At 47.2% G+C, this 26996-nt stretch overlaps 1 protein-coding gene across 4 annotated transcripts in view; it reads left to right on the top strand.

Annotated features, from left to right (window-relative positions):
• The first annotated feature begins 1562 nt into the window (after nt 1-1562).
• Nucleotides 1563-26996, top strand: part of WHRN (whirlin) — a 104677-nt gene continuing 79243 nt past the window's right edge. For 2 of the 4 annotated variants that reach the window (XM_088665012.1, XM_088665010.1), the window contains exon 1: nt 1566-3324. In XM_088665012.1, coding sequence (XP_088521138.1) covers nt 2503-3324 — 822 coding nt within the window. In that variant the 5' untranslated portion in view covers nt 1566-2502. Of the gene's footprint in view, nt 3325-26996 lie in introns of all 4 variants that reach the window. The other 2 variants (XM_088665011.1, XM_088665009.1) reach the window with 2 other exon arrangements.

The following is a 26996-nucleotide window of genomic DNA, read 5'->3' as shown; positions in this document are numbered from 1 at the left end:
CACATTTTTTTCTCTTTTCTCCACCCAGGCAAGCAAGAACCATTACCTGAGTACAAGGGCACATTTCAACCAGGCAAAATCCCTCAAGAGAACTTGTGCTGTTTTGTGCTACAAACCCCAGGTTTTGTGCTGTCCCCTCCAAATGATGTGTACTGACACTTCAAATCAAGCTTCAGAGCTTCAGTTCTGGCTAGCTCAGAATTGTCTACACTGACTGGCAGTGGCTCTGCAAAGTTTCAGGGAGGGGACATTCCCAACCCTACCTGGAGATGCCAGGACTGAACCTGGGACCTTCTCTGTGCAAAACAGACACTCTGTCCCAAAAACCACATTGCCTGGTGGTGGGGGGTTGTAGCTGATGGAACCCCAATCCTCAAAGAGAGCATGTGCAAAGTGCTTTTCTTTCATCACTTATATAACCAAAGTCTGTGCCCCCCCCACATTTGGGTTGGAGGTGTCAGTAGATGTCTGAAATGAATAGTGCTCAAGATCGGTCTCAAAGATGTACCTCCCCTGTATAACCTCCACAGGCAATCTGCTTCTAGAATTAGGAGTGAGCATTGAGGTGGCCAATAAGTGTCTTCTCAGCTGCCCCCATAGCTGCCTTTATTCCCTTGAAACTAGCCTGGCTTCCTTTACCTTTGAGCAGGAACTCAATGAATGCAGCAAGACTCCAGCCCTCACTTTTTTAAAAGCCTGCCACACAACTGTATATTATGATAGTCACCTGGATCCTTGCCTCACAGAACTTCATGATTACAGGTAGGTAGCTTGATTACAGGTTGGTCTGAGTCGAAGCAAAATAAAAAAATTCCTTCAGTAGCACCTTAAAGACCAACTTTTTATTTTTGTATGAGCTTTTGTGTGCATGCACACTTCTTCAGATACACTTGAAACAGAAGTCAGAGGGTGAAAACAGAGGGTGGGTGGTGGGTGGGAATGGGTGATGGGCTGGTGGGAGTGGTAAACCTGTAGATGGCTGTTAACGACTGCTGATGACTGCAGCCCATCACCCATTCCCCACCCCCACCCCCCCCACCCTCTGTATATACATAAGGGACTGACTTCTGTTTCAAGTGTATCTGAAGAAGTGTGCATGCACAGGAAAGCTCATACCAAAATAAAAACTTAGTTGGTCTTTAAGGTGCTACTGAAATAACTTCATGAAGTACTGAGATGGTTTGTATGTCTGTTTGTTGTTTTGCAAGTAGTGTAGAAGAGCTTCACCTGTCAGCTTTCCAACTGCCATGTTGGAGTGCCCTGTAAAGAGGCGCATCTTAGCTAGCTGGAATGCTGCTTAGCAGACATTACAAGCGTTCAGTTCATATAGCTTTCGGGAGGAGGAGCTGGTGACGAGAGACTCCACCCGTTGGATTTCCGCCTGCCGCACAGCTTTTAAAAGCCCGGGGGGAGAGGTCATGGTTGCAGGCAGTTCCCTCAGGTGTTGCCATCCAAGTCGCCTGGGTAGATCAGCCAGCCAGCCAGCCAGCGAGCCCTGGCTCCCCCCACGCCCGCCGCCCCGCCTCCTCCTCTGCGAGTACCTTCACCTCTGCTGAGCCGGACTGTATCGGACCGTCTCCTGGCAACGGGGGAAGGCGCGTCACTTCCTGAGCAGCTGCTGCCAAGAGGCTGGCCCCAGCAGGCAGGCGGGCTGGCAGCTTGGTGGAGCAGAGCCGCTCAACAGTTTAACAAACTCTCCCTCCGTCCCCTCCTCTAGCGGCATCAGCTCAGCAGTCAGCTCCGTAGGAAGGGACTTTTCTTTTGAAAGACCAAAGTGTGCAAAAGGGCAAAGCAGGAGAGGCCGTTGAATATTTTTGTTTCTTCGCTTCGCATGATTATTCTTTTATAATATATTGTGAGGAACTGCAAAATTAAACAAAGAGTAGATTGGGGAGGCCAGGACTTCACTCGCAAAAAGAGAGAGACGATCTCTCAACAAGAGGATCTACGTAAGAGCCGCCGGCGCGCATATACCGCAAATCTCCAGCGCTACTTCTCCGTGGTGTGTGTTTTTCTTTTCCCTGCAAGAGGGTGAGAGGATCATATACCACAGAAGACCCTCGACGCTCCTTTTATCTACAGAGGGAGTAGGAAGATCCGTGACTTCTCCTGGCGCGCTGGAGCGTTTCGGAACCAGCCCAGATCGCGCCCGCGCTACGTAAAAAGTGGCGGAAACTCGGCAAGAAGATTCGGAGAGACCGCGAAGTTCTGAATCTTCCTTCGGTGGCTCCGAGAAGGAGGAGAACGGAAGGGATTTCTCCTCTCCTCTCCCTCTCCTTCCCCTATCTCTATGGCTGTCCTTCCCTCCGGCTCTCCCCTCAGGCCAAGGAGGGTGAAAAGAGCGGAATTCCCCCTGTCGAAACCGGAGCCTCTTCTCGTCTAAGCTCCGGCAGCAGCTCTCGAGTTTGCCCTCCGATGTCCTGACACTTCCCTCCTCCCCCTTCCCATTAGCGAGCGCCTTCCACTGGCTGCCCAAGACCTGTCGCTTGGGGAGGGGGGGCCATGAGCGCAGATCTGGATCGCATGTCTCTGGGATCGTGCTCTTCCGCAGCCTCATCTTCCCAGTCCAACACCTTTGGCCGCGCGGCAGCTGGGGGCCAGCTGGGGCCCTCGGCGGCGACCGGAGCTGGGATCCGCCTGCTGTCGGCCAACGTGAGGAAACTTCATGGGGCGCTGAACCTGCTCCTGAACGAGGCAGAGAAGGAGCAGTTTATCCACTGCTTGAACGTCTATCATTGCCGGAGGAACGTCTTCGATCTGGTGCAGACCCTCAAAGTCCTCCTCGACGGCCCCGAGAAGAGGCAGCTCCTGCCCATGTTGCGCCTGGTCATCCCCCGCTCGGACCAGTTGCTCTTCGACCAGTACACCTCCGAGGGGCTCTACTTGAAGGCGGATTTCTTGCCTGCCAACAGCTCCGGCAGCGCGGGCCTTGACTGCGCTGGATCTGCACGGACCCTGCCGACGCCAGCCCCGGCCACCCGCTCCCCGTCTCCCACTCAGGCTGGCCACTTCAGGCCTCCCGCTCTCGCCTCGCGGCGGTCCCTGCAGGATTTCAGCACCACGCTCGACGGGACAGCTCCCCCGGGCGCCTCCGGCTTGGAGGAACTCCGCGGGGAAATAAGGCAAGTGATCCTCAGGAGGAACAAGGCCCAGGAGGGTTTAGGATTCAGCATCCGAGGTGGCTCTGAGCACGGAGTCGGGATCTATGTCTCCCTGGTGGAACCAGGCTCCCTGGCTGAGAAGGAAGGCCTCCGGGTGGGAGACCAGATCCTGAAAGTCAACGACAAGCCCTTGGACAAGGTGACCCACGCTGAAGCCGTCAAGGTAAGGTGGTACACAAGACAGGCTGACAGGGTGGTGGTATCTAGGGCTGTCATTTGCAGCCTCTGCCTTTGCTGGTCCAAGTCACTTCCAGTAATTGTAGTACTTTGCTTGAGGTGTCTAGGTGGATGATAGAGGCAGGGTGGTTTAGTGGTTAGGGTACATGGCAGCTCTCCTCCAACCTGAGGTACTCCAGATGTTGTTGGACTGCAGGGGCTGACACAAGGGAAATGGTGCAAGCTTGTTTTCTTCTGTTCAATAGGATAGGACCCAAACCAATAGATTCAAATTACAAGAAAGGAGATACTGACTAAATACTAGGAGTTTTTTCCTGACATTAAGAGCTGCTGGACAGTGGAATGGGCTGCCTCTGAAGGTGGTGGATTTCTTTCACTGGGTTTTCAAACAGGTTGGATGGTCATTTGTCAAGGATTATTTAGCTATCATTCCTGCATTCCAGGGAGCTGAACTAGATGACCCCTGGGGTCCCTTCCAACTCCAACAGCATGGCCAGGAAAGTTGAAGTAGTTCAGCCTTCACTAGGGTGATTTCCTCCAGATGGTTTGAACTAAACTTCCATCAGCTGGGAGTAATGTGAGTTGTAGTCCAAAGTGAAGACTGATTAGGGGATTATATCAAGGAACTTCCACAATCCTGATCACTGACAGAGATGCCTTCCATCTCTTCACAGGAGCCCAGTTCCACCAGGCAGACACAGGTGTGCCAGTGCAAACATGGGCAGGAGTTGGGGGCTTCAACCAGTCACGTGGTTCCAGCCTGGCATAGCTTTCAGAGTTGTTGCAATCAAATGGAAAGCTATTAATCATGGAAGTTGATAGAATAGAGGTAACCTCCCTATGGGTCACTCTAATTTCCTTGAAGGAAGGTTGGGATATAAGAATGTAATTAATGTGTGTGTTGAGTGGGTGTGTTTGCAATGTAAATAGTAGCTAGGGGAATGATTGAAAATCCACCTGGCTACAGGGTGTGGAGGGGGACTCCTTTGCTGCCACAGTCGTAATGAAAGTCCTCTCTCTGAAGCTGCTATTTATAGCTACTGAGCTAAATTCAAGGTTTTATTACTGGTGCATAAAGCCCTATGCAGTTTAAGACCAGGGTATCTGAGAAACCACCTCTTCCCTACATCTCATCCTTGTCCTTTAGACTTGTGGGTGGAGATCTGTTGATGGTGCTGCATGCCCCAAAGTGCCATGGCTCACTAATGTAGAATCCGTTTTGCATGCAGAAGGTCTCAGGTCCAATCTCCAGTATCTTCAAGTAGGATTGGGAGCAATCCTGGAGAGTCATTGCCAGTCTGTGCATACAATTCCATGCTAGATGGACCAATGGTCTAACTTGTAAGGCAGCTTCCTGTGTTCCTGTGTATCCCTGTGGGTAAAGCATGCTGTTACTTGAGCATGTGTTTTTAGCATTGTGCCACCAGTTCTCTGGCATTCTCTTCTCTTAGATTGCCACATTTTTGACATTCGTTGAATAATCTTTCATTTTCTCCCAAGCTTTCCAAAATTAGGCTGTTTGTTTGTTTGTTTGCTTGCTTGTTTGTTTGCTTTTTAAACCTGCCCTTTACCATGAGGTCCCAGGGCAAGTTACAACCTAATTTACAGTTATAAAAACATGACAATTATAAAAAACAATTAAAACTATCTCCAGTGGAACAGAGACATATCAATTCAACGAAAAGGGTGGATCCCACAAAATGAAATAAGCTGCATTTCTTCAGTTTTGTATTCATCTTTTTATGTTTTCATATTCTTCTGTGGTCCATTTTATTTTTTAAATACTGTTTCTGCTCTTCACTTTTTATACTGATTTACTGTTTCCTTGTGCTGTATGTTGTGCTTTCATATTTTATTGTCATGTGGAGCTTTCCCCCCTTAGACATCTGAAAGCTGCTTTGTGGAGCAAGTTACTTTAATGCAGAGGATTCCTTTTTATCAATGAATGAATTTCAGTTTCAATGAATGCTTCCATTGGCCCCAATGGGAACTTTCCTTGGAATATGAATATTGGCTCTGGAGAGGTTTATTTTTAAATCAGAGCATGGCAAGGGGAGAATTAAAGCCCCTTTCCCATTCACCCTTGGGCTGTTTAGACATTGATTGAATACCTGCTCCCACTTACTCTGCATCCAGTTCTGTCCCACCACTGGTTTGGGATGAACAACATTGGCTACAATACATATCTATCCTGTATCTATCCTGCCCTTTTCTTATGAAATGCTTCATTCTGATGCATCCCCCCTGCCCACCAAATTGACTTTGATATGATAACAACCTCACTGCATTTTCAGCCAATAATGTGTGCACAGCTTTTCCTACACCTGCTGTTAATGTTATAAGATTACTAGTGGATTTTAGCCCGTTTAAAAACGGGCGCTAGAGGAAGCGGCCTGCCGGGACTGGCTTGGCGGTGGCGGGTCTTCCCGCCACCACCAAGCCAGTTCGCAGCGGGGGCTTTTCGCCGTTTGCCTTCCCCTGAGGGGGAGGCAAACGGCGAAAAACCCCGCCGCGCCGCAATTCGGCTCCGGGACTGGCTTGGCGGTGGCGGGTCTTCCCGCCACCGCCAAGCCAGTCCGCAGCGGGGGCTTTTCGCCGTTTGCCTTCCCCTGGGGGAGGCAAACGGCGAAAAACCTCGCCGCGCCGCAATTCGGCTCCGGGACTGGCTTAGCGGTGGCGGGTCTTCCCGCCACCGCCAAGCCAGTCCGCAGCGGGGGGTTTTCGCCGTTTGCCTTCCCCTGGGGGAGGCAAACAGCGAAAAACCCCGCCGCGCCGCAATTCGGCTCCGGGACTGGCTTGGCGGTGGCGGGATGTTCCCGCCACCGCCAAGCCAGTCCGCAGCGGGGGCTTTTCGCCGTTTGCCTTCCCCTGGGGGAGGCAAACAGCGAAAAACCCCGCCGCGCCGCAATTCGGCTCCGGGACTGGCTTGGCGGTGGCGGGTCTTCCCGCCACCGCCAAGCCAGTCCGCAGCGGGGGCTTTTCGCCGTTTGCCTTCCCTCGAGGGGGAGGCAAACGGCGAAAAACCCCGCCGCGCCGCAATTCGGCTCCGGGACTGGCTTGGCGGTGGCGGGTCTTCCCGCCACCGCCAAGCCAGTCCGCAGTGGGGTTTTTTCGCCGTTTGCCTTCCCCTGGGGGAGGCAAACGGCGAAAAACCCCGCCGCGCCGCAATTCGGCTCCGGGACTGGCTTGGCGGTGGCGGGTCTTCCCGCCACCGCCAAGCCAGTCCGCAGCGGGGGGTTTTCGCCGTTTGCCTTCCCTCGAGGGGGAGGCAAACGGCGAAAAACCCCGCCGCGCCGCAAATCGGCTCCGGGACTGGCTTGGCGGTGGCGGGTCTTCCCGCCACCGCCAAGCCAGTCCGCAGCGGGGGGTTTTCGCCGTTTGCCTTCCCCTGGGGGAGGCAAACAGCGAAAAACCCCGCCGCGCCGCAATTCGGCTCCGGGACTGGCTTGGCGGTGGCGGGATGTTCCCGCCACCGCCAAGCCAGTCCGCAGCGGGGGCTTTTCGCCGTTTGCCTTCCCCTGGGGGAGGCAAACGGCGAAAAACCCCGCCGCGCCGCAATTCGGCTCCGGGACTGGCTTGGCGGCGGCGGGAAAAAGGGGAGGAATTCCTCCCCTTCTTCCCGCCGCTGCCAAGCCAAAGCGGGCCTCCCTCCGTGCCCGCTGCCGCTTCGGCTTCCTCGGGTTCCCCGAGGAAGCGCCGTCCCATGCCGGAGGTGTGCGGCAAGGCTGCCGGGGGGGGGAGCGCTTCTCTCCCCCGCCGCCTCACCGCGCACCTCCAGCATGAGACTGGGCTTCGGAGCGGCGGTTGGCTGTTCCCTGTGTCCCGAGAGCACGGGTCCAATCCCTGTGTCCCTGGTTGTCCCTCCGTCCAATCCCTGTGTCTCTGGGGGACATGCGCAGTACCCCAGGGACACACGGGACATCTGGACGCAGGGACAACATGGACATTATTATATAGGATAAAAGCTAATGCAATTCTAGGCTTAATCAGGCGAACTGTAGTGTACAGATCGAGGGAAGTTCCGGTAATAGTAAGTACTACTCTATTTTGCCTTGGTCAGAACCCATCTGCAGTACTGTGTCCAGTTCTGGGTGCCACAGTTTAAAAAAGGATATTCACAAGCTGGAACATGTGCAGAGGAGAGCGACCAAGATGATAAAGAGTGGTGGAAACCAAGCCCTATGAGGAACATTTGAGGAAGTTGGGTATGTGTAGCCTGGAAAAGAGGAGACTGAGAGATGTTACAATAGCCATCAACTACCGTATCTGAGGGATTTCCATATAGATGATGGAGCAAGCTTGTTTTCTGCTGTTCCATTGGGTAGCATCCAATGGATTCAAATTACATGGAAGTATATTCTGACTAAATTGGACCCAGGTGGTGCTGTGGGTTAAACCACAGAGTCTAGGGCTTGCTGATCAGAAGGTCAGTGGTTCGAATCCCTGCAATGGGGTGAGCTCCCATTGTTCGGTCCCAGCTCCTGCCCACCTAGCAGTTCAAAAGCACCTCAAAGTGCAAGTAGATAAATAGGGACCGCTCCGGCGGGAAGGTAAACGGCGTTTCCGTGTGCTGCTCTGGTTTGCCAGAAGCAGCTTTGTCATGCTGGCCACATGACCTGGAAGCTGTCTGCGGACAAACGCCGGCTCCCTCGGCCTATAGAGCGAGATGAACGCCGCAACCCCAGAGTCGGACACGACTGGACCTGATGGTCAGGGGCCCCTTTACCTTTTTATATTCTGACTAAACATTAGGAAGAATATTCTGATGATAAGACCTGTTTGACTGTGGGACAGATTCCCTCAGAAAGTGATGGACTTTGCTTCATTGGAGGTTTTTAAACATTCATCACTGGACAGCCAGGGATTCTTTACTTATGCTTCCTGCATTGTATGGGGGTTGGACTAGATGACCTTTGGTGTCCTTACCAACTCTCTAATGATAATGATAATATATTTCTACCACACCCGTCTGGGCAGCTTCCAACAAAAGATTAAAAATACAGTCATACCTTGGTTTAAGTACGCCTCAGCTTGAGTATTTTCAGTTTAAGTACTCTGCGGACCTGTCTGGAATGGATTCATCCAGTTTCCATTACTTTCAATGGGAAAGTTTGCTTCAGGTTAAGTACGCTTCAGGTTAAGTATGGATTTCCAGAATCAATTACACTCATACCTCGGGTTAAGTACGCTTCAGTCTGAGTACTCCGTGGACCCATCTGGAACAGATTAATCCACTTTCCATTACATTCAATGGGAAAGTTCGCTTCAGATTAAGTACACTTCAGGTTAAGTACAGACTTCCGGAACCAATTGTGTTTGTAAACCGAGGTACCACTGTACATTAAGACATCAGTCATTAAAAACTTCCCTAAACAGGGTGGCCTTCAGATGTCTTCTAAATATCAGATAGTTGTTTATTTCTTTGACATCTGATGGGAGGGCATTCCACAGGGTGGGGATTTATGTGAGTCTATGATATACAGAATGCATGACAATAATCAGGTTGTCTAGTAACAGCGGTAGTTGCTGCAGGTACATCACCATCATTTGAGTAAACAAGGCAGTGTCATCTGGTGTCGTAGGCAAATAACTTGTGCCTATTGGCAGGGTGATCCATCTCCTTCCCTTTCTCCTTATTCCATCTCCCCCCACCCCTTTACGTTCCCCTATCCCTTATGGAGATTTTCCAAAGCCTAAAAATCCTCAAAAATTGCCTAGTTACTAATCTCATAATTAGTGCATAATCATAATCATAGGCTGCAAACAAATTCTCTTATTAATTCTTCCCACAAAGTATACTGTTGTTCAGCACAATAATCTTTCCTTCTGTTGATGTTTGGCAATGTGTGCTGGTGCTTATTCAGCCCAAATGGTACCCGCCCACAGACAAGAGAGGTATCAGCAGGTTTGGAGCGACTCCCACCTTTGCAGAAGTTCAAACCATCTTTCATTGAGGTGAGACCTAAAGGGAGGATCCAAAACAGATGAATGAGAATTGAGTACAGGTACTTTCAGTGGGGGACCCAGGTGGTGCTGTGGGTTAAACCACTGAGTCTAGGGCTTGCTGACCAGAAGGTTGGCAGTTCGAATCCCTGTGATGGGGTGAGCTCCCGTTGCTTGGTCCCAGCTCCTGCCAACCTAGCAGTTCAAAAGCACGTCAAAATGCAAGTAGATAAATAGGAACCGCTACAGCGGGAAGGTAAACGGCGTTTCCATGTGCTGCTCTGGTTTGCCAGAAGCGGCTTTGTCATGCTGGCCACATGACCTGGAAGCTATACGCCGGCTCCCTCGGCCAATAATGCGAGATGAGCGCCCAACCCCAGAGTCGGTCACGACTGGACCTAATGGTCAGGGGTCCCTTTACCTTTACCTTTACTTTCAGTGATAATGGAATTCTCAGTTACCATTGTTTGAGGGGCGGGGGTAGTAGAAATGGAAAATCAGTTGGAAGCGGGAGTGGCAAGCTTCCTGACTAGAACTTGATTTTGCAACATTTTATTGCACTGGAGTATGGTCACAGGTGACACATCCTGGCTGGTTTGCTGCTTGAGGCAAAATAGGAAGTGCCACCCTGGCCTGTGGCAGTCACCATGCTACTTACATCGCCTGTCCCACTGCTAGCAGAGAAGTGGATTTCAGGTGAGAGCTCACTGGTTTCTGGTGAGATCTCACACGCTCCACATGATCTCACATAATTTCATTAAATTATTGCTGGCAGTCGGTGAGATCTTGCCAAAATTTATGTCAGTGCCAGTGCTACTTCTCCATCACGGTGGAGCAGGTGAACTGCCAGCCTAATGGCTGCGTAGGCCGTGAGACTGGTCCATTAGAGTGAATGGGGCAGTGCTTCACCAAACTCAGTCTGCTCTCAGCCAGCACCTGCCTACCTTCTTACTTACAACCAGCCCAGGGAATGGACCCAGCCATCAGATTTCTCTCCTTAGTCTCAGTTCTTCCCTTGCAGAACTCAGCAGGGGGAAGGATGGGAAGAAAACTAGAATGAGTTGCCTCCAACTGTTGTTGTCTCTGGCTTTGCCTATTGTTGGCTTCCCTGTCTTCTGCCTTACCAACCTTAATGGGCACAAGCCACAATTGTGAAGCATAAGAACTCAGAAAAAAATTGCCAAGCTTCAGATATAAAAAGCCTTTTCACTTATTGAATGATTTGAAAAGAAGTATCCTAAACATAAAAACAATCCTGGTATGTTTGTTATTTCAGTTATGGAGGTGATGACAGAATAGTTCTTCTGTAAAGTGGAGGAATGTTTCCTTTGTAGTCAAAACTGAGTTCTTTCTGTGCTGCCCCAAATCCAAACAGAGGCAAGTTTCAAAATATTCTGGAATGGAGCACAAGCTATCTAGGACTTCTTATGTTCAAGATCCCACTGAAATGAGCAGCAGTTTGGTGACAGTTCATTTGAGCTTAGGAGTGGGAGGGTGCGATTTGTTCAGGAGAAGCTCCTACTGGATTGGGTGAATATTTGTACATTTTTGCTTGTGTACAATGCATATTTTGCAAATTTGTATATTTGGGGAGGGACTGTGTCCCAGTGGTAGGGCACCTGCTTTGCACACAGAAAGTCAATCTCCAGCATCTCCAGGTAGAATTGAAAATGTTCCCTGGCTGCAGTTCAGACAATACTGAGATAGATGGACCAGTGGTCTGTCTTCTTTTGTTCCTGTCTTTTTGTCACTCTGAAGAAACAGGCTGCTTCTGGTCAGGAAGGATGAAATGTTACCCTGCAGACCAGGTTCACACAAATAGACACACACCAAGACTCTTTTTTGTTCCCAGAATACCCACCAATCTTGCCTGACGTACAATTGTCTGGTGGTAGTGCTCTGGTCCATGGGGTCACGAAGAGTTGGACACGACTAAATGACTAAACAACAACAAAAGCATCTTTGGCAGTGAAGGGGAAAGAGTAAGACATCAGAACCACCTATAAGCAGCAGTTCGAGAAATGTTGCAAGGGAAGTTTGCGAGATGGCAAAATAGGTCTCTGTTGCTGCTTCTGCTTTCTGCTCTTATGATCTGGTACATCAGTGAAACATAGGAAAGAAGTATATTGAGATGCCACTCAGCTTGCAAAAGCTAGCTCCTTTTTGTACATTCTCTCTTTTCTTAAGGGGTTTCAGCCTGTGTATAACCATCCACCTGTTTCCTAGTCTTTTTCAATGTGCCAACAACATAGATGTCATGGCCAGCCTTGTCCTCTGAGCAGGACACCCAATTCCCGAGGATACGCTGCACCTCTTTTAGAATGAAGACTTGAAGGAGCAGGCAGGGTCTCCTGTCATCAGTCTTGACAATCCTGAGAGTACAAGGTGAGGCTCGCCAAGGCTAACTCCGGGGAATTTCCTTGAGGGGGGGCCTTGGGATGGGGTCCAGTTTACCAGTGAATGAAGCCTGAGTGGAGTCCAAGAGAGACTGAGCCCCCCCAAAAAAACCTGTAAGAGGACAGGTGCCTAAATATTCTGTCCCAGGCCCACACCCATTATGAACTGCACACACAAGAGCCCCAAACCTCGGTGTGACTGGAAAAAGGCAGTAGCAGACATACATTTTTGGGGCCCTGAAGCTTGAACTTTTATGGGGTCCCCTTCACAATCAGCAACAAGGTCTAGGTAATCACTGTTATCTTCTTCAACAGGTTTGTTTACAACAGCTGTGCTACTGACTTTCAAACTTTGGGATTGTTGAAATATATACCAAAAAAATCAAACAATCTGAGTCATGCAACTCAATTGGGTCAACTGGACCCATATTTCAAAGCAATGTGGTTCTGGGCCCCCTCTGGGATTAGGGGCCCTGAACCTTAAGCTTCAATGGTTTCATACTTCTCAAGCAAAGGGTCTCTCAGAACACCATTCAACACTGACAGATGGCATTAAGCATTACCTCAGAGATAGGCTGTATCAGCCTTTGCTGGAACAATGCAGGTCTATAGGCGCCTGGTCGAAGATACCATAATTTAGCTGATGCTAACCCTTGGGCTGTTATCTTCTGGCATTGCCTATGGCAGACTCATAACTATTGGGGGGGGGAGCTGGGGTTGTTTTTGCCCTGGGTGAAGCTTCCAGAGTGACACCATTGAGGCTCCGTGTTTGTGTGTGTGCCAAATTCAGATGAAATAAAGCCTAATTTTGCTCCTAGCCTAAGGATTACCTTTTTTGGACTCCTGATGCCTGGTTCTGGTTTGTCTATGACTTTACATGCATAACTTAACCTGCTGCAGTTTGGCAATCTTATAGGTGATGCTTTAACTTCCCTGGGCCCTATAAGCTACCCCACAAACTGAACTTGCTGCAGCAACAATAAAAGAGATGACCTTTCATTAAAATAACCAGCATTTATCACTTTGGTAAATGTTGGACAAAAGTAGCTTAGATATACTGATGTCAGAAGGATTCTTTTGTGCCAACAAGCTGGAAGGGGGGAAAGTGCAAGGGAAGGATTCTGTTCCACTTCAGTTTACTTGATTGTAAAGTGATACTGATTCTATTTGCTATCCCTCCAAATGTGATGTTAATGCTTCACTGATTAGCATTCATGTAAAATACTTGGAGAACCTGATTAAGAACATGCCTAAGCATATGCTGGTGCTCAGTATTCTTGCTATATAATTGAATCTGCTTAGTAATTAGAAATGGGGGGAAAATACTGTGATTTCCTGTACCTTGTTCTGCTTTTCAAGAAATAATTTTGAAGAGCTATATACCACATTCATGAAGTAGCTTATGACAGATTGTGATTGTGATAATATAAAGAGCCCCCAAACTCACTCTCTCACAAGGACTCACACATACACACACACACATGTATATACACACCAACAGCCTTGAGGCTCATCCAGACCTCTGCTTGATCCTCAAAACCCAACCTTTAGCACTCAATCAAAGCAAATATCAATTGGGTTTTTCCTAGATTGATGTCTGCTAAAGCTAAAGAGTGAGTTTTCCCCAGGAAAAGAGCAGGGTGAACAGAAAACCACTTGGACCATAGAAGTGTGGATGAGCTCCAATTGGCATTTGGAGCCACAGGTTATTTCAGGCAGGAAGATGGGGTAGATGGGCCTTAAGTCAGCTTTCCCAGCAGAGCTGGCCCACCCACAAGGCAGGGTGAAGCAGCCGCCTCAAGGTGGTGAAAGCCCCTGAGGTGGCACCCCTGTGGGTGTTCCACCACCACCACCGCCAGAGAAGTAGTGCTGGCATTTGTGCCAATTTCCAGTGAGATCTTGCCAAAATCCTGCAAGATTCCACATGAAGGAACTTGTGAAACTAGATCAGAGGAGGAGGCAGCAGGCGGCACAGAGGCAGTGGTGCCAGAGGAAGTGGCACTTCCAATTTTGCCCCAAGAGTGGCACTATTAATATACTTCTTCCGGACCCAGGTGGCGCTGTGGTTAAACCACTGAGCCTAGGGCTTGCTGATCAGAAGGTCGGCGGTTCGAATCCCTGTGACGGGGTGAGCTCCCGTTGCTTGGTCCCAGCTCCTGCCAACCTAGCAGTTCGAAAGCACATCAAAGTGCAAGTAGATAAATAGGAACTGCTACAGCGGGAAGGTAAACGGCGTTTCCATGTGCTGATCTGGTTTGCCAGAAGCGGCTTTGTCATGCTGGCCACATGACCTGGAAGCTATACGCCGGCTCCCTCGGCCAATAATGCGAGATGAGCGCGCAACCCCAGAGTCGGTCACGACTGGACCTAATGGTCAGGGGTCCCTTTACCTTTACCTAATTGTATTTCAGTTCAACAATTATTTTGATGAAATACATATTTTATAAAATATGTATCTGAAGAAGTGTGCATGCACACAAAAGCTCATACCAATGGCAAACTTAGTTGGTCTCTAAGGTGCTACTGGAAGGAGTTTTTTTGTTGTTGTTGTTTTGAGTACATATTTTGTTATGTGCAAATGGCTATTGGGTCCATAAATTACCATATAGTATATATTCAACAACAACAAAAAACAGTGACGATTTGTTGTTGACAAGGAGGACCTGAGTGCAGCAGCTGCTCTCCCCACTTGTGACTCCCAGCAACTGGTATTCAGAGGCATATTGCCTCCCATCAGTGGAGGTGGAGCATAGCTGTCATGGCTAGCACCATGAAGGATGATTTTTGATGATTTCCCCCTTCTGCTCAAATTGAGTTATACACTAATCCCCATGGAAACAATATCTGTATTGATGTGAGATTACTTCTGGGCTTGCTGTGAGTTGTGTGTGTGTGTGTGTGTGTGTGTGTGTGCGCACACACACACACACACACACACACACACATGCGCACGTGCTCTCTGATTCCCTTTTCATAAACACGAGTCTTCCATTCTCCCCCAAACACCTGCAAGAATAAACAAACCCAGACTTTGTGGTATTGTGGCATTTGCAGTGACGAGGTGTCATACGCTGGACTCTCAAGTTTACATTTAATCTCTGTGTTCTTAAAAAGAGGGACAAAACTTGCTCAAATCACTCTGTTTCAGTAGTTATTGTGTGGCAGGACACTGAAGGGCTGATCAAGTCAATACAGAGCCTGTCAATACAGTTTTCCAGGGACTTTTGAAATTTCAGCAGGCACTGTCCATATATTTTCAGGCTGCTTTTTGTAACACTAAAGGGCAAAATGTGCTATTAAAAAAAACCCCAACCCAAAGATGAATAACACCAAAACAAAAAATTAAACCAAGGGTGAATAACACCCTTGATGCTGGATTCTGTGCTTGGATTCTGCAATCATAGAATTATATACATTGTTCCTGATGTTTATTCATGAGTGCTGTTACTTGCGCCTACCATATCCGTTTTATTATTGCACATTCTGCTGTCTAATCCTTCATTCTCCATCTATCTTCCTCCTGGGAAGAGACAATCAGCTCCATCCTCAATGTTTGTGTGATGTGACACCCCACAGGGTGTCAGGGCAAATTCGATGTGGCAGTTGTCTTCTAAAATCTGCTGGCGGAGTCCCATCGATCTATGAAGTTACGCCTCAGTAAATGAGAAGGGTGTTTCACCTGTTCTGAGATTTACACTGCAGGGATTAAGTGCAGAAGCATGTTTGAGTCAATACCAAATAGTAAATGTTTGTGATGTTTGGAGGGGGTGGCCTTGGTTTTAGGGTGGACAGATATATTAAAAATGAGACCCAATAGTTAGAACAAGGTAAATATTTAGAATACATAGTCCAAATGGGTTGTTGCCTACCCCTGTTGTAGAGAATGCATCCATCTGAACCCCCCCCTCCAATCTAAAGAGCACTTGCCCCTGCTAGTCTGCCAAGGATAAATAAAACACTACACTTTGGAACTCCTTGCTTATTGACATCAGTCAGGAGCCTTCACTGTACTTTCGGCACCTCTAAAACATTTTTGTTTCAACAAATATGTGTCATGTTTATGTCTTCAGTTTATCACTGATTTTATTTATTTATTCTGAATATTTTTAAATTGTTTTTTTTGTTTTTTTTCAGATACCTAGGTTGTTTTATTCTCTTCTTAAACTGATTTGAGGTTTTTTTTTAAAACCATCAAGTCTAATTGCACCACTTTCCCACAACATAAGGTGTACACCAGGCATCCCCAAACTGCGGCCCACCAGATGTTTTGGCCTACAACTCCCATGATCCCTAGCTAACAGGACCAGTGGTCGGGGAAGATGGGAATTGTAGTCCAAAACATCTGGAGGGCCGAAGTTTGGGGATGTCTGGTCTACACTCTGCACAGCCCAAGGCATGTGCGAGAGAGAAGTATCATTGTTCACGAAGGGTTGTTGGCCCCTAATGGCACAGTTTGAGCTCAGAGCAGTAGTTGCCAATTATTGTCGGACACTTCTGGAAGTACAGAATCCTCAGTGGTTAAAATTGGCAGCAATCAATTCTTTGCCTGATGAATAAAACCGATCATTCTGGTGGCCCACGGGGCTAAAAGTGATGCTGCCTTGTTCTCTTAAGTAGCACATCTTACTGGCGCGGAGTATTTACATGCTTATTGCTTACATGCTTGCATGCTTGCCAAGCATCAGGTGGCATCTGAAGGACATAGTCCATATGCTGATTTAACACACCACTGCTCTGATCTGATGAATGCAGCATCTCATAGTGCAGGCTATGGAGGGAAGAAAGCCTAGGTTGTTCCAGTCATTCATTCTGACGGGTGGGCGGATAATAAATGCCTTGAGCTCTGTGTTCCTGGAGTCTTTTAAAAACTTTTCACAGGCCGCTTAGCTTTTCGTCAGCAAAGGCAGATGTTTTTGCTTGTTGTGTCTCTTTTAAGTGCTGCTTGTTTTGGCTTGTTGTAACATCCTTCCTTCTACAAATTGCGATGAGCTGAAATATATGTGGATTGGGTGGTTTCCCCCCCCCCTCCCCTCAAGCTTTATCAGCTAAAGATTCATTCTTTCTCAATTTCAGTCGCTGGCTCTGAAAACAATACTGTCACATATTTTCCCCCCACCTGAAAGCTTGCCTAAAGATATGTTACCATTTTAGAGTAGAATGTTGGTGCCGAGATAAGGCAGCCCATAAATCAGGCTGAAAGAGATGACAAGCGGATGTGGTATATGTACAATTTGCTGCTCTGATGTGACCCTTTTTGGGGTAGCTTGCATGTGTATCTTGCATTTTCCTCCTTGATATAAATAACACTCTTTAGTGTTCCAAATAAAATTATCATGTCCCCTGTTAACCTTTCCTTCTCTCATTCTCCCTTCCCTACTGATGTGCTTTCTTTGGATCAAGGACCTATTTTTTGCTTATCTTCTTCTTCTTCTTCTTCTTCTTCTTCTTCTTCCTCCTCTTCCTCTTCCTCTTCCTCTTCCTCTTCCTCTTCCTCTTCTTCCTCCTCTTCTTTTTCGGCGATCACTCGTAGCTGAGTAAGATTGTCTTCCATAAACACGGTTTTAACAATGAGTTCATAAGTGACTGTGGAGGCCAATTCTGGATCCACATGTCCTTCCACAGACCCCAGCTCCAATCTTCCTTGACATTTTGCCATGATAGCTTGGGCTAATGGGAGTTAAGGTCCAATGATGTCTAGAAGGCCACAGGTTCCCTCTCCCTGACCTATGTTGATGTTACTATACAATTTAATCATTTACTATAGGAATAAATTAATAGAAAGGGCAACTAGTGATGGGCAAACTCTCCTAAACTCAGTTCAGAATAATTACAGTGGAACCTCTACTTACAACCAAAATCCGTTCCAGAGGTCTGGTCATAACTAGAAATGTACATAAGTAGAGGCGCACTTTTCCATAGAAAGTAATGAAATAGTGAATTGATCCATTCTATACGATGAGAAACACCCCCTAAAACAGCAATTTAACACTGCTTTTTCTGTCTAACAAGACCATAGATCCCTAAAATGAAGGGAATAATCAATGTACTGTACTATAAAATAAATAAGACAGTATTGTAAATTTTAAAAATTAACATTTTTTTCCCTTACGTGCACTGAGGGTGGGTGGGCTCACCTGGCTACAAGCTGGGGGTGGGGCAAGGGTCAGTAAAGAGCTGATTCACTTCAGCCAGGGTCACTTTTTTTTCTTGCCAGGCCAGGTTCTTCTCTGGACTTCCTCAGGTTAGTTTCTTGGCGGGGTTTGGGGCTGCAGTGCACCCTGCTGTGCATCTTGCAGGTGGCACCTCTTCCACAGCTTTGGGGGTGGGATGGGGGCCCTCTCTCCTGCAGCAGAGACCTCAGCGCTGCTCCACAGCCGGCAGGGTGAGCTCCGGCAAACTGGAGGCCAGGGCCATCTTAAGCATGTCGCGTGCCCTGGCGCCGTGGTGCGGAGATTGCTCCGGTGCCCCCGCCCCGTTTCTTGCCGCGGCTGGTGGGCGGGTGCAGTGCGCAACACAGGGCCCCCCTGTGCAGCCCGGCACCCTGGTGCCCCGCACCACCCAGCCTTCCCCTAGAGCAGTGCGGTACAATGTGCATTGCATGTCAAATTAGTGCTCACGTGTATGTTTTAGGTGTATACATGATCAGTGGAGGCTGGTCCATTTGGGTGAATAGGGCACTGCCTCACCTATCTCAAACTGCCCTTACCCAGCCCTTACTTGTTCTCAGGGTGACAGCTTCCTTATTCTCAGTCTTGCCCCCTTGTAGAACTCAGCAGAGAGCAGGATGGGGACAAAACTAGAATGAGTTGGCTCTTCCTGCCATTGGCTCTGGCTCTGCCTACTGTTTGAGCCCTGTCATTCCATCCTACCAGACTTGATGGACACCAGCCATACTTTGTGTGATGGGCAAGGTGCATCCATCTCACACTCATAAATTCAACTGCTAGAAACAGGAGTAAGGGAGCAGAAGAATAACTCTACCAGTTCATTCCAACAAAACGTAAAATCTGAATCGGGTGTCCCTAAATGATGTGTGTTTTGGCAAGGGACACTCTTTGTTTCCTTGGTAAATTATGAACAGCTGGAACATGCTGGATAAACCAGAGATGGATAATGTGTGGACCTCCATATGTTGTTGGACTGCAAGTTCCATCATCCCTTGCCATTGACTATGATGGCTGGGCCTGATGGGAATTGGGAGTCCAACATTGTCTGATGGGCCAAAGATTCCCCAACCCTGGCATTTGATCTATCCCCAATATAGCAAGTGTCCACCTAGGACACATTCTTCTGCCTGACTACTATTTTACAACCAAGCATTGCTGTGTTCTCAGAGCAGCCTGTTGCAATCAACTCCAGTGCAAGCAACTGAGATACAGATCCATGATTTCACATTTTGCAGAAGAGCAACTTCGCCTAATCTTTAAAAGAGAGGGGGGGGCAAGACAACAGATTGAAGCCCACAAAATAGAAATATACCAAAGCTCTGATGGAAAACCACCTGAGCTGCCTCTCAGTCAAATAGGTTTATGTGCTTCTTCCTTCTCTCTGCCTGAGAAACTTCAAATGTGGACCATGCCATACTTAGGTCACTGAAAGATGAAATATGTTCTTTGGAGGGCTTATTTTATTTTCTTGAGATGCATTTACTTTGCAATGTTCTTCTGGAACACTTGTCTAGCACACCAATTATGCCAAGTTGGCGTCTCTCTCTCCCTCTCCCTCCCTCCCTCTCTCTCTCTCTTTCTCTCTCTCGTTTCCTGACTCAAATCTCCCAGTAATTATTTTAATGTTCCCTTTGCTTGGCTGCTGGACGGAGTGACCTTTTTAAAACCCAGCAGCCGTCAAAAAGAGTGTAAAGATGCATTGCATCAAGGGATGCGCACAGCGAAGGAGATGTGCAGGTCTAAGCAGCCTGGAACTAAGGGGCCTGGCAAGAGATATTTCAAGGAAATGATTTGCCCCAATCAATGAATAGATCAGGATGGTTGACAGAACTAACAAGGCTGAGCTAATGATCACCACTGCCCCATGTTTATTTGACTAGCCTAAAAGGGTGGTAGCATTTTTTATTTTTAAATACCTAATATTCTGAAGAACAAAAGACAAGCCTGCCAGATCAGGCCAGTGGCCCATCTAGTCCAGCATCCTGTTCCCATAGTGGCCAACCAGATGCCTGGAGAAAGCCCAGAGACAGTACCTGAGCACAATAGCAGTGCTCTCTCCACCTGTGGTTCCCAGCACTCAGACGAAACCATCTATTTTGCTCCTGACACCATGCATCATCTTCTATATGGCAATCCAGATTCAACAAAGTCATTTAGAACAGGTGCATTATTAATAAGCTTAAACTAAAACCTTCTCCAGCTGACCAACCTAACTCAACAGGCTGGCTCTTAGCACTCCAGCCACCTTAAATATATATTAACAAATGTCACTGCAGTTAGTTTTGTGGCAGAACCAGATTGGAGCAATAAAGCAGTCTTTAGAAGAACTTAGAGCAGGGCATTCACAGTAGCTGCCACTATAACGGGCACCCATGATCTGTACTTCAAGCAATTGAAGGTATTTTTGTTCCCAGCTGGATCAATGGTTCTTGTGTTATGGGTGTTTATTTTGCATTGCTTTTTGTTGTTGTTTTGTTTTAAATATATCTGCAGGTTTTTGTGTTGTTCACTGTTTTCCTTAAGCTGTTTCTTTTGTACATTGCCTTCAGTTGCATGATATAGAAGGCAAATGATTGTGGTGATGTTGATGATTTCACCCTGCCAATGAAGGCTGTCCCCCAGCCCACCTTTAAAGGTAAAGGGACCCCTGACCATTAAGTTCTGCGGTTGCGGCACTCATCTCACGTTATTGGCCGAGGGAGCCGGCGTACAGCTTCCAGGTCATGTGGCCAGCATGACCAAGCCACTTCTGGCGAACCAGAGCAGCACACGGAAATGCTGTTTACCTTCCCGCTGTAGTGGTACCTATTTATCTACTTGCACTTTGACGTGCTTTCGAACTGCTAGGTGGGCAGGAACTGCTAGGTGGCCCACCTTTGCCCCCTTCTTTATTCCACTACCCCTCCTCTCTCCTCCTTTCCCTCTATATGCTTCTTTCTTATTGGCTTTGATTGATCATTTTATAAAACTGAAAACTTCTCAATACAAAATGAAGGGGACTTGACATCAACTTAACAACACAATAAGATGAAATAATATGTCATTTCCCCAGCCCCCACTGGAATACATTTTGAGAGATAATAGAGCTGCATCATGCAGAAATAATTCACAGCTGAGTGAGTTATTTGTTCATCTCCCTTGCAAAGACTGAAAGAGTCTCATTACCTCCTTCCTATCCCCACCCCCACCCAACACTCAAGAAAACACTCAGGAAAATTATGCTGCTTTATTGCAAAGCTGCCTCTGTTGACAATATACCTTAACTGACACTCTTCAGCCTTGGGTCATTGACCATGTGGTTCAAGCAGCACTTCCCCAACTTTAATAGCTAAGACATTTTTTAAAAAAATAGTTAGAATTTATCATATCTGTAGTAACGGCAACTACGATATCCTTTTATACGTCATCAAAAGACAGGAGTTTTATCAAATACACACACCCCAAAAGTGGAGAGGGTAAGACATGGTACTGATATGCATTAAAATATGAATTTGCTATGTGAAATTAGAAATGATCACTATGATTTAAAGATACATCTCGCCATAGCAGGGGAGAATGTGACCAGGTGACCTGTGTGCCAGCTCAGCCTGCTGTCCAGGTGCTGCTGATTGTTAATGAGCAATTTCAAAGCCCCTGCTCTCACTTAACCATATCCATTCATCTCTATACTGCTTGATGCCAAAATAGGCTTCTGAGTGGTTTGTAAAATATAAAAACCAGGTGCACCAAAATTAAAATAGAAGCATCCAGAATTAAGACGCTCAGTCCCATTACATTGCATTAAAATAACGCAGCTGTTAAAAATAGGATGCTCGGGATGAGAGTTAAGGGGAATCACTGCGTAGACAGGTATGTCTTCAAAGGCCAGCAGAATGCTAGTGCAGATGGGGGCCTCTTATTTTTCATCAGGGAGTGCATTCCATAGCACTGGTGGAAAAAACTACTTCCACATTACCACAAAATGATAACCATACCGTAGCTGTCAGGTTTTCCCTTTTCTCGCGAGGAAGCCTATTCAGCATTAGGGCATTTCCCTTAAAAAAAGGGAGAACGTGACAGCTATGAATCATACCATGTCAAGACTTAACTGGGTTTTCAGGGCTTTATGCGACCTGGTGTGTCCTTATTGGCCTTTGGAGTCATCTCACTATATTTAAGATAGAAATGGAGGCTGGAAGGCACTCTTGAACCATAGGTAGTGCCTAGTCTGCCTGGTTTACTGAGTGACAACAGTGCTGGTGATGCAGGAGGCAAGACTATGAAAACTGCTTGCCAGAGGCCCTAGTTTTCATCCTGCCTCCTCAGTGCCTTGTTGTTGTTGTTTAGTCGTTTAGTCGTGTCCGACTCTTCGTGACCCCATGGACCATAGCACGCCAGGCACTCCTGTCTTCCACTGCCTCCCGCAGTTTGGTCAAACTCATGTTCGTAGCTTCGAGAACACTGTCCAACCATCTTGTCCTCTGTCGTCCCCTTCTCCTAGTGCCCTCAATCTTTCCCAACATCAGGGTCTTTTCCAAGGATTCTTCTCTTCTCATGAGGTGGCCAAAGTATTGGAGCCTCAGCTTCACGATCCGTCCTTCCAGGGAGCACTCAGGGCTGATTTCCTTAAGAATGGATAGGTTTGATCTTCTTGCAGTCCATGGGACTCTCAAGAGTCTCCTCCAGCACCATAATTCAAAAGCATCAATTCTTCGGCGATCAGCCTTCTTTATGGTCCAACTCTCACTTCCATACATCACTACTGGGAAAACCATAGCTTTAACTATACGGACCTTGGTCGGCAAGGTGATGTCTCTGCTTTTTAAGATGCTGTCTAGGTTTGTCATTGCTTTTCTCCCAAGAAGCAGGCGTCTTTTAATTTCGTGACTGCTGTCACCATCTGCAGTGATCAAGGAGCCCAAGAAAGTAAAATCTCTCACTGCCTCCATTTCTTCCCCTTCTATTTGCCAGGAGGTGATGGGACCAGTGGCCATGATCTTGGTTTTTTTGATGTTGAGCTTCAGACCATATTTTGCGCTCTCCTCTTTCACCCTCATTAAAAGGTTCTTTAATTCCTCCTTGCTTTCTGCCATCAAGGTTGTGTCATCTGCATATCTGAGGTTGTTGATATTTCTTCCAGCAATCTTAATTCCGGCTTGGGATTCATCTAGTCCAGCCTTTCGCATGATGAATTCTGCATATAAGTTAAATAAGCAGGGAGACAATATACAACCTTGTCATACTCCTTTCCCAATTTTGAACCAATCAGTTGTTCCATATCCAGTTCTAACTGTAGCTTCTTGTCCCACATAGAGATTTCTCAGGAGACAGATGAGGTGATCAGGCACTCCCATTTCTTTAAGAACTTGCCATAGTTTGCTGTGGTCGACACAGTCAAAGGCTTTTGCATAGTCAATGAAGCAGAAGTAGACGTTTTTCTGGAACTCTCTAGCTTTCTCCATAATCCAGCGCATGTTTGCTATTTGGTCTCTGGTTCCTCTGCCCTTTCGAAATCCAGCTTGCACTTCTGGGAGTTCTCGGTCCACATACTGCCTAAGCCTGCCTTGTAGAATTTTGAGCATAACCTTGCTAGCGTGTGAAATGAGCGCAATTGTGCGGTAGTTGGAGCATTCTTTGGCACTGCCCTTCTTTGGAATTGGGATGTAGACTGATCTTCTCCAATCCTCTGGCCATTGCTGAGTTTTCCAAACTTGCTGGCATATTGGGTGTAGCACCTTAACAGCATCATCTTTTAAAATTTTAAACAGTTCAGCTGGAATATCATCACTTCCACTGGCCTTGTTATTAGCAATGCTTTCTAAGGCCCATTTGACTTCACTCTCCAAGATGTCTGGCTCAAGGTCAGCAACCACACTACCTGAGGTGTACGAGACCTCCATATCTTTCTGGTATAATTCCTCTGTGTATTCTTGCCACCTCTTCTTGATGTCTTCTGCTTCTGTTAGGTCCCCTCAGTGCCTTACAAGCTCCTAATCTAGGATGCACTCAGTGTGAAAAAAGGTTGTGCTCCTATGCACATACTATTTATGCCCACTTACATTTATCTAATAAGGGACCCAGGTGGTGCTGTGGGTTAAACCACTGAGCCTAGGGCTTGCTGATCAGAAGGTCGGTGGTTCGAATCCCTGTGATGGGGTGAGCTCCCGTTGCTTGGTCCCAGCTCCTGCCAACCTAGCAGTTCGAAAGCACGTCAAAATGCAAGTAGATAAATAGGTACCGCTACAGCGGGAAGGTAAACGGCGTTTCCATGTGCTGCTCTGGTTCGCCAGAAGCGGCTTTGTCATGCTGGCCACATGACCTGGAAACTATACGCCAGCTCCCTCGGCCAATAATGTGAGATGAGCGCGCAATCCCAGAGTCGGTCATGACTGGACCTAATGATCAGAGGTCCCTTTACCTTTACATTCATCTAATACATGTTGTTACACCAAGGGTTACATCTAGGACCTTCTGCAGTGAATGCTGTACCACTAACTACAGCCCTTCTTGTCTGGCATTACTCAGATCTATCAGCAAGGAAAAGTTGTCCCTGGATGGGGAAGTGGTTCTGGAGCAATCCTACTCTCCGCTCCACTTCTCTGCAGTGCTTCCCCTTCTTGAAACATTTCAACCATTCAATCAGTGGTTGCTTCTGTTTGCTTCCTTGAGCCAAGTCAGGCTACAGACTGTCTATGTTGCTGCTGCCACCACTGCTACGAGAAACCTTTTTCTTAAATGTCTTTCTTTAATTGGGCCCAGAGGGAACAGTGCCATGGTTGTTCAACCTATTACAGTTCACCTGTCTCCTCTAACAGAACAAAAAACACCCATAGGCAATGCAGAAGCAATCAGATGCGACAAAGAAGAAGAAAGCTTTGCAGTCTGGGCAAAGCATTCCATGGAACAACGCAGATGGAAAGGACCTCAGAGATTGTTCAAGGCTCTTCCAGATCAACTCGTTCTGCCTTGATCTGCTTGCATAAAGCTTATCTGGAGGTTAGAATACATCGTAGGGCTGTGCCATGGACACCCCCCCCCACTTAATCAGTTTTTGGGTCTGATCTGCTGTTTTGGAGTGACCCAAATTCAACCTGGGACAATCCATGATTGACCCAGCCCAGATCTGGGACCCAATCAGACTCATAGACCTTGCACAGTCTTTAATTAAGGTTTAAAACAGGTGTTTGAGAAGAGGGGGGAATGGAGACTCAGTTGTGTCTCCTTCTCCTTCCCTCCCAATTACATATTTCAACCCTAATTATACATGCAGTTGGAAGAGGAGGCTTGTGTCCCAGAGCACAACCCCCTTGATAGCACCAAATTGCTCTGGATTAGCAATGGCTATGGTATGTTTTACTTCCACTGTCAGAGGCATTATGCCCTACATTCCTATATTGCGCTCTCTATGGAACAGAGCATTCAACTCACTTTCTAGACTATTGTGATTACTTTCTAGATTTCTCCCAGAATGGAATTTTGCTGAAAATTAATATGCAGAAGTGCCATTGCGGGCCCAGGAAGTGAAAGTGCTTGGAGGGAGTAGGGTGGTTTCCAAGTTGGGGTCTTGGGCCTGGACAAGTTGAAGATCACTGGTGCAGACAGTTATAACAGAACACTAAGTAGCCTGTTACATTTGGCTATGTGATGACTTTAAAGTCAAGTCAAAGAGAGGATAATGTTTATACCTTCACTCTGATTGGGAGAAAAGAATCCCCCTGTCTTCTAGCGCAACTCCCCCCCCCATTACAGTATCTGTTAAACAGGAGAATATATTTTACAGAGATCTTCTTCTTCTTCTTCTTCTTCTTCTTCTTCTTCTTCTTCTTCTTCTTCTTCTTCTTCTTCTTCTTCTTCTTCTTCTTCTTCTTCTTCCATGAAATACACCCTAGGGCAGAGCTTTCCAAACTGTGTGTCGCCAACACGTTAGTACGGTATGTCGGCTGCAGTGTGTAGTGTGAATGCTCCCTGCACTCCTCCAGGAGCTGGAAGGTGGGTAGTTTAACCTCTGGTTTGCTAGTACAGTGAAATTAAAGGACCCCTGACCATTAAGTCCAGTCGCAAACAACTCTGGGGTTGCGGCGCTCATCTCGCTTTACTGGCCGAGGAGCCGGCGTTTGTCTGCAGACAGCTTCCAGGCCATGTGGCCAGCATGACTAAACCGCTTCTGGTGAACCAGAGCAGCATACAGAAACACTGTTTACCTTCCTGCCGGAGTGATGTCTATCTACTTGCACTTTGAGGTGCTTTCGAACTGCTAGGTTGGCAGGAGCAGGGACCGAGCAATGGGAGCTCACCCCGTCTCAGGGATTCGAACTGCTGACCTTCTGATCGGCAAGCCCTAAGCTCTGTTGCAAAATGAACCAATGTATAAAAAGTGTGTCACCAACATGGAAAGTTTGGAAAGCTCTGCCCCTAGGGTTTTATCTTAGAGGACGGCCACCCAGGTCACGTGCAAATAAATGAACAAGCACACTGTATTCTCACTGCATGCACATTCCATTCTGATAAAGACTAGCACCATGATGCCTCCTGTGTATTCATTGTGCTTGCCCCATCACTCAGTCAGTGATTTATTTTGAATGGCGTTGCTGGCAGAATAAAGTGCAAAGCTTTTCCTCATTCCCACAAGCCCTTTGTTACTTGTAATGTGGGAATGAAATCGTTACGCACAATGTAAGTGGATGCTTACCCCCCCCTTTTTGTTGTGAGTCCCATTCTTCAAATAGATAGTGTGCTCCAGAGTCCATTGTGGTTAGATCAAAGAGGTTTTTTAAGGGGAAACAAAAGTGCTGAGCTGTAGTTAAAGCTCCTTGTATTCCACTGTGAATAGCTGTAGCATTACCACAACCAAGTGAATTGGGCTAGCTGCTAGATTACTCATTTCATTATGAGTGTGAACAGTGTGAACATCAATGACTTAACTATGAGCAAAACCAAGCCTTATGAGGCATTTGGGTATGTTTGTCCTCGAGATGAGATGAAAAGACTGCAAGGTGATATATCAACCATCTTCAGATATCTAAAGGGCCATCAAATGGATCTTGGCACAAGCTTGCTTTATGCTGCCCTTGGGGGTAGGACTCGAATTAATGGTTTCAAATTACAAGAAATGAGATTCTGACTGAACATTAGGAAGAATTCTTTGACAGTGAGAATTGTTTGGCAGTGGACTC

This window comes from Zootoca vivipara, chromosome Z2 (assembly GCF_965207765.1).
Source record: "Zootoca vivipara chromosome Z2, rZooViv2.hap1.1, whole genome shotgun sequence".
In the NCBI taxonomy this organism is placed as follows: domain Eukaryota; kingdom Metazoa; phylum Chordata; class Lepidosauria; order Squamata; family Lacertidae; genus Zootoca; species Zootoca vivipara.
Note: the sequence above shows the minus strand (reverse complement) of the source record. Positions and strands in the feature narration are given on the sequence as shown.